The sequence below is a fragment of the Odocoileus virginianus genome, unplaced genomic scaffold, assembly GCF_023699985.2.
Source record: "Odocoileus virginianus isolate 20LAN1187 ecotype Illinois unplaced genomic scaffold, Ovbor_1.2 Unplaced_Contig_1, whole genome shotgun sequence".
Taxonomy (NCBI): Eukaryota; Metazoa; Chordata; class Mammalia; order Artiodactyla; family Cervidae; genus Odocoileus; species Odocoileus virginianus.
Genome location: NW_027224318.1, coordinates 4,854,605 through 4,868,576, shown reverse-complemented (window position 1 = coordinate 4,868,576; position 13,972 = coordinate 4,854,605). Strand labels below are relative to the sequence as shown.

At 38.1% G+C, this 13,972-nt stretch overlaps 1 protein-coding gene across 1 annotated transcript in view; it reads left to right on the top strand.

Moving 5' to 3' along the window:
- The window catches only part of ADGRG4 (adhesion G protein-coupled receptor G4), a 99,189-nt gene that overhangs the window by 55,650 nt on the left and 29,567 nt on the right, over window positions 1-13,972 (top strand). Inside the window, 2 exon segments of the mRNA XM_070463247.1 lie at window positions 8,028-8,244; window positions 10,752-10,914. Of these exon segments, the coding sequence (XP_070319348.1) occupies window positions 8,028-8,244; window positions 10,752-10,914 (380 nt within the window).

Sequence of the window (13,972 nt, the reverse complement as noted above, 5' to 3'; positions counted from 1 at the left end):
AACTTTTTGAATTGATAACGCTGTACTTTACATTAGCATTTCTTTTTTCTTATTTGCTTTATTTCTTCTGGCATTTTTGAATACTTGAGTGGGTAGCCTATCCCTTCTTCAGTGGATCTTCCTGACCCAGGAATTGAACTGGGGTCTCCTGCATTACAGGCAGATTCTTTACCAACTGAGCTATCAGGGAAGCTTTAAAATTGAAGTATAGTTAATTTGGGCTTACCTGGTTGCTCAGTGGTAAAGAATCTGCCTGCTATGCAGGAGACGTGGGTTCGATCCCTGGGTTGGGAAGATTCCTGGAGGAGGGCATGGCAATTCACTCTAGCATTCTTGCCTGGAGAATCCCACGGACAGAGGAGCCTGGCAGGCTACAGTTCATGGGGTCACAGAGTCGGACATGACTGAAGCGACTAGCATGCATGCACGCATAGTTAATTTACAATGTGTTAGTTTCAAATGTACAGCAAAGTGATTCAGTTATACATGTGCATATATATATATATATATATATATATATATTTTCAGATTCTTTTCCATTGTAGGTTATTACAAAATATTGAGTATAGTTTCTTGTGCTATACAGTGGGAACTTGTTGTTTATCTATTTTGTATATAGTAGTGTGTTAATCCCAAACTCCTAACTTATCCCTCCCTGCTTCCCCTTTGGTAACCATAAATTTGTTTTCTATGTCTGTGAGTCTGTTTCTGCTTTGTAAATAAGTTCATTTGTATCATATTTTAGATTCCACATATGAGTGATATCATATGATATTTGTCTTTGTCTGACTTACTTATCTTAGTGTGATAACTTGTAAGTCCACCCATGTTGCTGCAAATGGCATTATTTCATTCTGTTTTATGGCTGAGTAATATTCCACATATATGTACCATATCTTCTTTATCCATTCATCTGTCAATGGATATTTAGGTTGCTTCCATGTCTTGGTTATTATAAATAGCTGCTATGAACATTGGGGTGCATGGATCTTTTCAAATCAATCATACTTTTCATGATATCAAAATGCTCTCTGTAATAGTTGCACCAACTTCTACTCCCACTTACAAGGTTTGAAAGTGCCTGTTTCTGAACATCTTCAAATCAACACAGCATGTTATCAGATTTTTGGATGTTTGTGATTTGATAAGTTAATCTCAATGTAGTTAAAAATTTTATGGAGATATTGACATAAAATTCAGCCATGTAATGTGTACAGTTCAGTGCTTTGTAGTGTAGTCACTAGATTGTGCAACCATCACCACTAATTCTAGAACATTCTAATCACTCCTAAACGAAATGCCATACATGTTAGCAATCACTCTCCATCCCCTCTTTCCCCCAACCCAATCTACTTTCTTTCTTCTTTTAATTTAATTTTATAGTTGTAAGAACACTTTACATGAGACCTACTTTCTTGACAATTTTAAAATGTACAATGCATTACTATTGACACCTGACACAATGCTTTTTTTTTGACACAATGTTTTATAGCAGATATCTAGAACTTATTCATCTTGCTTAACTGAAAGTTTATGCCTGTTGATCAGTAACTCCCCACTTTCCTCTCCTCTAACCCCTGGTAATCACCATTTTACTCTGTGCTTCTGTGAGTTTGACTATTTTAGATTCCACATATAAGTGAGATCATGCATATTGATCTTTCTGAGTCTGACTTATTTCACTTAGCATTATACCCTTCTGTTTCATCCATGTTGCTGCAAATGACAGGATTTCCTTCTTTTTTAAGGCTGAATAATATTCCATTTTGTATGTATGTATACATATATATGTATAATAAATTTTTATTTATTCAATTACCTCTCTACAGGCTCTTAGGTTATTCTCATATATTTGCTATTGTGAATAATGCTACAATGAACATGGAAGTGCAAATATCTCTTTGAGATAATGATTTTATTTCATTTGGATATATACCCACAAGTGGTATTGCTGGATCATATTGTAGTTCTATGTTTAACATTTTATTATTTTCCACAGTGGCTGCAGCAGTTTACATTTACATAAACAGTGTATACGGGTACCCTTTTCTCCACACCCTTGCCAACACTTGTTATCTATTTATTTCTAATAATTACCATCTCATTGTGGTTTTGATTTGCATTTCCTTGATGATTAGTGATGTTGAGCATCTTTTCATATATGCCTATTGGCCATTTGTATGTCTTCTTTTGAGAAGTGTCTGCTCAAGTTCTTACCCTATTTTTAAATTGGGTTCTCTGGGATCTCTTCTATTGAGTGGTCAGAGTTATTTGTATATTTTGGAAATTAATCCCTAATCAGATTCATGGTTTGCAAATATTTTCTCCCGTTCTGTAGGTTGTCTTTTCACTCTGTTGATTATTTCCTTTGCTGTGCAGAAGCTTTTAGTTTGATGTAGTCCAACTTGCTTACTTTTGGTTTTGTCATCTGTGCTTTTGGTGTCACATCCAAGAAATCACTGCCAAGATCAATATCATGAAGCTTTTATCTTATGTTTTCTTCTAGGAGTTTTAAAGCTTTAAGTCTTAAATCCACTTAGAGTTGATTTTTGTGTGTAGTATAAGATAAAGGTCCAACTTCATTCTTTTGTATGTGGATATCCAGTTTCCCATTTGTTTAAGAGACTCTCTTCGCCCATTGTATATTCTTGACATCCTTGTTGAACGTCACTGTGTATTCTTGGCATCCTTGTTGAACGTCAGATGATATATGGATTTATTTCTGGGCTTTCTATTCTATTTCATTGATTTATATGCCTGTCTTCATACAAACTTCATACTGTTTTGATTACTGTTGCTTTTTAATATATTTTTACATCAAGGAGTACAATGCCTTTGATCTACTTTCTCAAGGTCAATTTGGCTGTTCAGGGTTTTTTTCTGGTTCCATATGAATTTTAGAATTGTTTACTCTATCTCTGTAAAAAATGACATTGGTTAGACCAGTTTGGTGAAGTCTGTTTCCCCTGCAGTTGATACAGCCTTGGAGATGTACACATTTTCCTTGAGCACTAGGAATGACTGTGGCTCTAGCTGAGTTCTCTCTATTTCTGATTTCCCCACTGAGCTTCTGGCTGGCCTGCCCCTGTTGGTATCACAGCCAGTTGTTAACATCCTAGTTGATAGTTGAGTGCTCTGTCATTTTTTTTACAAAACCCTAGGGTATAAATTGCTCCACAGTTTGATCCAATTAAAGTCTGTGCCCTTGTTAGGAGAAGAGTATTCCCAATCTTTGAGCCTTTCTTCTAGCCTCCTCTGGGCAAAATATCTGTCCTATGGGGCAAAAACTTGGGGGTGGTGGTGGTGGTGAATATGCCCTTCACCAGGTACTTCACTAGGGTCTTCTCTATGCAACAGGAGTTGTATGTGTGCACTTGGGCACAAGAGGGACTTACTGCTCACACTCAGCTGCTGCCACTGCCTACTATGGATCTTCAATAGCCCAGAGTTGGAAAGGTGGAAACTGCAAACGTTCACTTGCCATCAAATCCACTCAGAATACTTCTTCCATCTCAGGGACCTGGGGGAGATGGTAAGTGCCACTCAGCTGCCTAGCCCAGTGGAACTATTTGTTCACAAGGCAGATCTGTGGAGGATGCATGCAGTTCCTAGCTCAGATACCATGGCCCACCACTGCACTTGACAAATTTCTGTAGATTTTCTTCAATAAATGCTTGTCAGTCTGCTGTAAGATCTCCCATCAAACTCCAGAGACTTTGAATGATTATCTTAGCTAACTTTGACCAGCACCAGAGATCTCTCTTGGTGAACGTTTCCCTAAGCCTCTCCTTACTACACTATCCTGAAAGTCCTGCCTCTGCTTGTCAGTGTTTTTTAAATTATACATAAAGTTTTCCACACAGAATTTCGGCTTATGCACATCCTGTCAGGCATTGCTCTACTGCATACAGTGGTTTCCTCCCATCATGAAGAGTTAGAAATTGAGATGTAGGCATTCCAGTACCCTGCAAAAGGGCCAGGGAAGAACCTTGAGGCAGTGAACTTCTGAGTCTTGTCTTTTTACAGAAGACTTAAATTCGAGATCCTAGGCAAGGAATACCTAGAGAATTAGAAAAGCAAGCACATCTCTGATGGTTTCTCCATCTGAAATCATGAGTCAGGGCAAGAGAGAGTGTTGCAGCTTGAAGTGAGTGGGTGGCAAGATAGAAAGGTCTGTGCTTCCTGTTGGTCTCCCTCCTTCTGAGTGACACATTTTTCTTAGACATGCTAATAGAATTTTCTCTGTGGAAGAAAAAATAACAAAAAACCACCACAACAACAAAAGCGTGGCATTGGATTGGGATTTTTAGAAAATTAACTGTCAGAAGTCACTTTATTTAAAAAAAATCTGCAGAGAAACAGAAGAGTGAGAGGGTGACTATATGTATATAACTGAAAAATAAACTATCAAATTTATTAACTTTGGAAGAATCTTTCACCTTGCAAGGTAGAAGCTTAATGACAAATGAGTACAGTTAAGGAAAGAAAAATGCATTCACATTGAAACAATTTTTCTTTAGCTTTCAATCTTGCTGACAAGTGTGAGATATCTTGATTGGAGAAAACTCATCACTTCCCCACTTAAATTCTCAATTCACAAAACTCCTTAATATCACAGTTAGAAAAACCACCCTTATGTCAAAGTTCTGTAGATTCTTCATTGTGCTGAATTTTTGTTACCTCTATGATGTTGAGGCTGCTTCACTCTCTGAAGTTGGCTAGAACTTTTCACAAAGTTGTCTCCTGTCTGTGTTCATTCCACCATCAGGGTAGAAGAGTATGTGACTGACACAGAATGATGTAATTCTCAGGATGTCAGGGAGAAGGCCTGCAAAGTACAGCTGCTCCAACACCCAACACCATGGAGAAAAGGGACAAAGGCACAAATGCTGTAGTAGGAAATGATATTGAAGAACACTAGCTTTGGAATCAAGTAGGCCTGGATTAAAATCTGGGTTAGAATGTCTGTGTCTTAATTTCTTAATCTGTATAAAAGACAATATTAGTACCTACCACATAGGTTTAAGGTGATGGTGAGATGGAAAAAAATGTATGTATATGGCCCTGCTATGGTATCTTGTCTCCAAAGTAGCCACCATCGATTCATTCCTTCCTTGTCAGCTGAGAGTAGAATCAGAGCTACCTTGTGACTGCTTAACCCAATAGAATTGGGCAGTAGTGACTACTGTGCCACTTATGGAACTAACTTTTAAGAAGACTGGAATCTTCTCCTTCCTTTCTATTAGTACATTCTCATCCTCTCAGAACCCAGACTCCAAAAGCCCAAACAGTGGTGTGCTGGAAAATGTTTAATGGCAAGCTCAATGGGAAAAAAGTAATAAATCTGTAGCATTTGCTGATTTCTTTGCTGTAATACTCCTCCCAAGGCTGAACACAAACTACAACATATAGCACTGAACATAAAGTTGGTAAGAGATGCATGAATACAGTAGATGTAAACAATCACAAGAGCATAGATTATTAAAATGCAGTAGAATAATTAGGAAGTAATGAGTTCTGATTATCACTATTATTTGTAATATGCTTTATTTAATTGTAAGTTTATGTAATTTAACTCTTAATAATGGCTCACAAAATTCCTGAAAATATAACAATTGGTTCTCAAAAGTTGATACAAGCTGGCTCCAGTACACCATAAACCAGATCCAGTGTACCACTGAGCCTAAGCCAGCGGGAGAGGTCATGTGTAGGGAAGAGCCTCAGCTGACTCAAGGACAACAACCTCAACTGACCAGTCCATGGTAGCCTCAACTGCCAGGCATGTGAGGGAGCCATCCTGGACTTTCAGGCCAGTCTAACCTTCAGATGACTCCAGTCCCACCTGTCATCTGACTGCACCTACATGAGAGACTCCAAATGAGAAGTGCTCACCTGAGGTTTATCAACACAGAGAACAATGAGAGATAACAATTAACTGTTGTCTTAAGTCATTAAGTTTTGGGGTTGTTTGTTCTGCAGCAGTAGATAACTAGAACACTGGCTTATAGAAGTTGCTCAGTGAATAACTGATGTTCTTGTTTTCATTATTGTAATTACTGGCAGATTAATTTTAACTACTTCAAGCAATGGAGGTTATTTATTCTACAGCTAATAAGGGAGGACTGCTTTTATTGCTTTTGCTTGGGAACTTAGAATTTTTACACAATGCATGTAATTTGTCTTGAATTTTGCTTAAAAACCATACAACCGCCAATGAAAAATCTTCCACAATATGTAATAGTCTCCCATTGGCCTATTGTTTACTTTCATTTGGCCACAGCAGAGAGTGCATGAAGTGAAGTCCCATCACTGAAACGCAAAGAATAATGACCCAGGGAGGCAGCTCCCATTTACAACAAAGCCTGGACAATTTAATAAGAGCAGTAGAAATATCTGTGACTGAGCATGCTCTATTTTCCTGCCATTGCTGGACATATTGGGGTAATGGTTAAAGAGGGACAATTGAGAGGATCTCAGTTAAGATTATTTAATTTATGTTGATAAGAACGGACTAAAGAGAGAGAGAGACAGACAGACAGATTAAAGCAAGAAATGAGAGAGGAATGGGAGAAAGAAAAAAATGGCCTTTGTAAGCTATGTTGGGGATAAAATTGTGGGGCGCTTAGGGTAGGAGAGAGGGGTTTGGAGAGATGCTGCCAACTGTGGAGGATGCAGAGAGAGAGAGAAACAGTGAGACAAAGAGTTGGTCATTTGTAATGTAACTTGGGTTAAGTGTGTTATGAATGTAATCTCTCTCTGGAATTTTTCTCAACAGACCGTATTTTTCTTTTTTAAAGAAATTTCTCAAAAATCATTTATTGTTGGCTTTCACATTATTTTTCAATTATTTTCCATTATATTTTAGTTATTGGACTTGAATGTGAGTGTTTTAAGCTGGGAGGGCACCACAAGGGAGCCCAGCTTCATCTCTCTCTCTCTCTCTTTCTAGCTGCTAAGTCATGTCTGACTCTTGCGACCCCGTGGACTATAGCTTGTCAGGTTCCTCTGTCCATGGGTTTCTCCAGACAAGAATACTGCTTCATATAGGTTATATCAAACTAAAGCCTAGTTTTGTATTTGTCTAATAAAGCTGTTTAACAGTGGGTGATGATCCCAACAAAAAGCTACTTTTAAAAAGCACTTACGAGACATGAGGACTTTTGAACACTGACTGGATATTTGATAATATTGAGTATTATTATAAACTTTTAAAAGATATGATCTTGGTATTGTGGTTCTGACAAAGTTTTTTATTTTATTATATTTTATTTTTATCTGGAGGATAATTATAGTCCTTTGTTTTAGAGATGCATTCTGAAGTGTTCATGGATGAAATGATATGATGTCTGGGGGTTGCTTTAAAATAATCTGGGGTTGGGAGAAGGTAGGTGGAATTGTAGATAAAATAAGATTAGCTCTTCATTGACACTTGTTGAAGCTAGGTGATTCATGAGGTACATTGAGATTCATTATACTATTCTTTCTACTTTTGTGCATATTTAAAAATTTCCATAATAAAAAGTGAAGAAAAGAGTGGGTGAATTATTATCTATTGTTCTTACTCTCTAGAAAAACCTGAAGTGCTCTTTATTGTTATGTGGTCCATATTTGCTTTTGTTCTGCACGTTGCTGGTTCTTGACAGAACAACATAAGCACCATCCTTGATTATGAAAGCATAGAGTGAGTGTGATATTTGAGTACAGATGGGATCTACTTAACTCAATCCAATACTCAAAAGTCTTAACTTAATTAGAATCTAATTGCAAGATAATCTTTAGTGACAAGAAAGGTTTCCCTAGGGGAGTATTTAAAAAAGGATTTAGTGAATAAAAATTTGACTTATGTGCTACTTTCTGGGACTCCATCAATTGTAGAAATTGAAGTCCAGTGTTTCCTTCACAAATTTTGTTAACTTGGTATATGTTTCCATTTTACTGCCTTTACTTTTTAAAGGGGAAGAAGCAGACCAGCATGGCCCAAAACTAGGTAATGCAGCAGCTTTTATATTTCAATTTTCTTTCCCCAGAAAATGTAAATGATGTTGCAGAGCACATTTAAAATTTAATCAATGAATCCCCTCTTCTGGATGAAGAAGAAACAAAGATTATTGTTTCGAAAGTATCTGATATTTCACAATGTGATGCGATAAGTATAAACCTAACCCAGACTATATTACAAATAATCAGTGCTGCTTTGGGAAAACAAAACAATTCAGCATCTGATCTGCATGAAGTAAGCAACAAGTAAGTACTAGTACTTTGGTAAAATAAGTTATTTCAAAATATTTAAAATATATATTGTTAATCCCTTTGCATACAGGCATTAATAGTTCTAAAGGTCAGGTGGCTATGGGTTGAATGCTTCGTTAGTACAACATGATGGGGTCATCCTCTTGGAATCTCAATTGTGAAAGAATGCATTCAAATTCTAACTGAACCTTAATGACAGCAACTTTCCAAATAAATAGTTATCCCAAGTCAAATGTTCAATTTCCTGGTGTTCCCCAATGTTCCCCATTTCTACATAGTGCATCCACCCAATGCTCAAGCAAAAAAACTTGAGGACACTAATTACTTCCCTGTGTTGTGTCCAACTCTTTGTGACCCCATGGACTGCAGCACACCAGGCTTCCCTGTCCTTCACTATCTCCCAGAGTTTGCTCAAATTCATGTCCATTGAGTCAGTGATGCCATCCAACCATCTCATCCTCTGTCACCCCTTCTCCTCCTGCCCTCAATCTTTCCCAGCATCAGGGTCTTTTCCAGTGAGTTGGCTCTTCACATCAGGTGGCCAAAGTATTGGAGCTTCAGCTTCAGCATCAGTCCTTCCAATGAATATTCAGGGTTGATTTCCTTTAGGATGGACTGGTTTGATCTCCTTGCTGTCCAAGGGACTCTCAAGAGTCTTCTCCAGCACCACAGTTGAAAGCATCAATTCTTCGGTGCTCAGCCTTCTTTATGGTTCAACTCTCACATCCCAGGCTTCCCAGGTGGCACTACTGGTAAAGAATCCACCTGCCAATGCAGGAGACATAAGAGACACAGGTTTGATCCCTGGGTTGGGAAGATCCCCTGGAGGAGGGCATGGCAACCCACTCCAGTATTCTTGCCTGGAGAATCCCCATGGACAGAGAAGCCTGGTGGGCTACAGTCCATAGGGTCGAAAAGAGACATGACAAAAGTGACATAGCACCATCTCACATCCATACATGACTACTGGAAAAACCATAGCTTTGACTATATGGACCTTTGTCAGCAAAGTGATGTCTCTGCTGTCTAGGTTTGTCATAGCTTTTCTTCCAAGGAGCAAGCGTCTTTTAATTTCATGGCTGCAGTCACCATCTGCAGTGGTTTTGGAGCCCAAGAAAATAAAGTCTGTCACTGTTTCCATTTTCCCCCCATCTATTTGCCATGAAGTGATAGGACCAAATGCCATGATCTTCATTTTTTGAATGTTGAGTTTTAAACCAGCTTTTTCACTCTCTTCTTTCACCTTCATCAAGAGGCTCTTCAGTTCCTCTTGGCTTTCTGCCATAAGGGTGGTATCATCTGCATATCTGAGGTTATTGATATTTCTCCCAGCAATCTTGATTCCAGCTTGTGTTTCATCCCGCCCGGCATTTTCCACAATGTATTCTACATATAGATAGGTAAGCAGGGTGACAATATACAGCCTTGATGTACTCCTTTCCCAATTTATGAACCAGTCCATGTTCCATGTCTGGTTCTAACTGTTGCTTCTTGACCCACATACAGGTTTCTCAGGAGGCAGGTAAGGTGGTCTGGTATTCCCATCTCTTTAAGAATTTTCCACAGTTTGTTGTGATCCACACAGTCAAAGGCTTTAGTGTAGTCAATGAAGCAGAAGTAGATGTTTTTCTGGAATTCCCTTGCTTTTTCTATGATCCAATGGATGTTGGCAATTTGATCTCTGGTTCCTCTGCCTTTTCTAAATCCAGCTTGTACATCTAAAAGTTCTTGGTTCTTGTACTGTTGAAGCCTAGCCTCAAGGATTCTGAGCATTACCATGCTAGCATATGAAATAAGCACAATTGTGTGGTAGTTTGAATGTTCTTTGGCATTGCCCTTCTTTGGGATTGGAATGAAAGCTGAACTTATCCAGTCCCATGGCCACTTCTGAGGTTTCCACATTTACTGGCATATTTTTCCTGGAAACCATCTACTTCTCTCCATTGTCACCACTACCACTCTAGGCCTAGCTCCTTTTCTCTCAGCTGACCTTCTACAATAACCTCTTAACTGATCTCCCAGCCTCTGCTCTTGCCTCTCTGCGGTCTATCTTCTACAGAATGATCTTTTAATGCATATATCAGATCATGTTATTGTCTTGCTTTTAAAAACACTCAGAAGACTTCTGTTACATATAGACTAAAATCCAAATTTCTTGGCTAATGAGACCCTGCAGCATCTGGCTTTACATATATCAATTTCATCTAATCTTTAATACATTCTTTTGAGATGAGTGCTCATATTATTAACTTTGCAAATGAGGAGGCTGATGCTTGATGAGGTCATTTGATTTGCCCACACAGTTAGAAATTAGAGCAACTAAGCTTTAAATTTCAGCTGCTTTGACTCCAAAGCCTATGCTCTTATCTAGTAATTTCTAAGCAATATAAAGATAGTGATTAAATCTCAAAGAAAATTTTATGTAGAGGATATTTTGTAAGGAGGATGGGTTTTACATTCAAAAGCTAAGAATACTCTTCTCTACCTGTTATTCCTTGCAGAATTATGAGGATAATTGAGTGTGCTGATCACAAGATGGAGTTTCCTGGGAGGACAACAAATCTGACGGTGGCCAGGCTGGCTTTGGCTGTCCTACGGGTGTACCACACATTTGAAGGCATGGCCTTCAGCATTCTCTCCTATGAAGAAGGCACAGAGCCTGAGGTGAGTGGAGCTCAGGGTAGTGAGAGCAAATCAGCCAAACACTGCTCCTAATCTTCATTCATCTACTCCTTGGAAGGAGATGGGGTACTTTTTTAACCTTCATGTAGCCTTATGAAAATACAAATATCCCAGGGAAGATTCATGCATAACCCTTAGTAAGCCAACAGCTTGGTTGGAACGGTGTCCATGAGGTATGCAATAATACTGCTTTTGGCCCTGTGACCCCAAATCATCTCAAAGGTCAGTTTATCAATAACTACCATTTATGGTGGCTCAGTGGATACAGAATTCCTCCCAGGAGGAAACCGGGGATCAATCCCTGGATCTAGAAGATCCCCTGAAGAAGGAAATAGCAACCCACTCCAGTATTCTTGCCTGAGAAAGCCAGTAGACAGAGAAGCCTGGCAGGTTGTAGTCCATGGGGTCACAAAGAGTTGGACATGACTGAGCAACTAACACAAACCATTTATGGAGCACTTACTATATGCTGGGCATTGTGCTACTATTTCATCTGTACACATAGGAAACAGAGAAATTAAGTAATTTTCCCAAAGACACACAACCTAATGACTGAGCTAGAAGTCAAATTTATGTCTGGCTGGTTTTAAAGTCTGAACCCTTTCCTCTACTCCACACTACCTCATTTGTCCACCAACCCTGGCTCAGAACAGTTTGGGAGAGCAGTCTTTTTAAATTCATAGTTTAAAAAATTATAAAGTTTGCATATGGGGAAAGCATAAATTTGAAGTATACTTTCTCTGATTTTCGACAAATGTGTATATCTGTGTAACTCAAACCCATGTCAAGATATAAAACACCATTATCCCTCCTGAAAATCCTCCTGTGGCTGTTCCCATTAATCCCTGTGACTGCTACCTCTGTTGCCTATCACTGTTCTGATTTTTTTTAACCATAGTTTTGCCTGTTCTAGAACTTTATATAAATGAATTATATGATATGTACTGTCTTGTATAAGGCTTCTTCTATGTACTACAGTAGGATTTTTTTGAGATTCATTCTTCTGTTTCTATAGTTTATTCATTTTATTGCTGACTAATATTTCATTGTATGGATATATCACAGATTGGATTGTTTCTAGTTTGGGGCTATTGTGTTTAGTGCTGCATTGAAGATTTAGGTAAAAGTCCTTGTATGGATATATATTTCCGTTTATCTTCAGTAAGGAGATCGGTCCTGGGTGTTCATTGGAAGGACTGATGTTGAAGCTGAAACTCCAATACTTTGGCCACCTGATGCGAAGAGCTGACTCATTTGAAAAGACCCTGATGCTGGGAAAGATTGAAGGCAGGAGGAGAAGGGATGACAGAGGATGAGATGGTTGGATGGCATCACCAACTCAATGGACATGAGTTTGGGTAAACTCTGGGAGTTGATGATGGACAGGGAGGCCTGGCGTGCTGTGGTTCATGGGGTCGCAAAGAGTCGGACATGACTGAGCAACTGAACTGAACTGAGTAAATACCTATGAATGAAATTGCTGGTTCATAAGTTATATGTTTAAATTTGTAAGAACCAACCATACTCCTTTTTAAAGTGGTTAAGGATATGGAGCGATTTTTCATTTTTGTATTGGCCTTTTCTATATCTTTGGTAAAATATCTGTTAAAATTTTTGCCCATTAAAAAGCCATTAAAAAGAATTCATTTGAATCAGTTCTAATGAGATGGATGAAACTGGAGCCCATTATACAGAGCGAAGTAAGCCAGAAAGATAAAGACCATTACAGTATACTAACACATATATATGGACTTTAGAAAGATGGTAACGATAACCCTATATGCAAAACAGAAAAAGAGACTCAGATGTATAGAACAGACTTGTGGACTCTGGGAGAAGGCGAGGGTGGGATGTTTCAAGAGAACAGCATTGAAACATGTATATTATCTAGGGTGAAACAGATAACCAGCCCAGGTTGGGTACATGAGACAAGTGCTCGGGGCTGGTGCACTGGGAAGACCCAGAGGGATCGGGTGGAGAGGGAGGTGGGAGGGGGGACTGGGATGGGGAATACATGTAAATCCATGGCTAATTCATTTCAATGTATGACAAAAACTACTGTAATGATGTAAAGTAATTAGCCTCCAACTAATAAAAATAAATGGAAAAAAAAATTTTTGCCCATTTTTCAGTTGGATTGTTTGTCTTCTTCTTATTGAGTTGAAAGTATTTTTTTTACAACTTCTGGATATAAGTCAGATACATGTTTTGAAAATATTTTCTCTGTGGTCTATCTATTAGATAAGTGGTGTCTTTTGATGAGCTTAAGTTGTAATTTTGGTGAGGTATAATTCATCAGTTTTTTTTTTCTTTCATGAATAACAATATATGACTTGATTAAGAAATCTTTGCCTATCAACAGATCATGAAGATACTCTCTCCTTTAAAAGATCTATGGTTTCAATTTTTACATTTAGGATGATAATCCTAATTAATTGAACTTAATTTTTTGTATAGTATTAGGTGTGGTATGGTGTGTGGTTTGGAGTTAATTTTGTTCCATTTAGAAATCCAGTTATTACAGCATCATTTATTGAAGATTTTCCTTTCTCCATAAATTGCTTTGGCACCTTTGACAAAATATCAAATACTCATGTAAGTGTAGGTCTATTAAAAAAAAATTCTATTTTGACCTCACTGCATGGCTTGTGGGATCTTAGTTCCCCAACATGGGCCCCTGGTAGTGAGAGCACAGAGCCCTAACCACTGGACTTCCATGGAATTCTTTGTGTAGGTTTATTTTTGAGCTTTCTGTTCAGTTCTATTGATTTTTTGTCAAAAAAAATATATATATATGTATATATATATCACACTATCTTTATTCCTGTAGTCTTGAATCAGGTAGTAGGAATCCTTCAACTTTGTTTTTTTTCAAGATTGCTGTGGTTATTCCAGGTCTTTTGTATGTCCATGTGAATTTTCAAATGTGCTTGTCAATTTGCAGAAAAAAACCTTGCCAAGATTATAATCGGGATTGCACAATTTTGGGAGAATTGATTACTTAGTAATATCGAATCTTGTAATATTTATCCAGGAACAT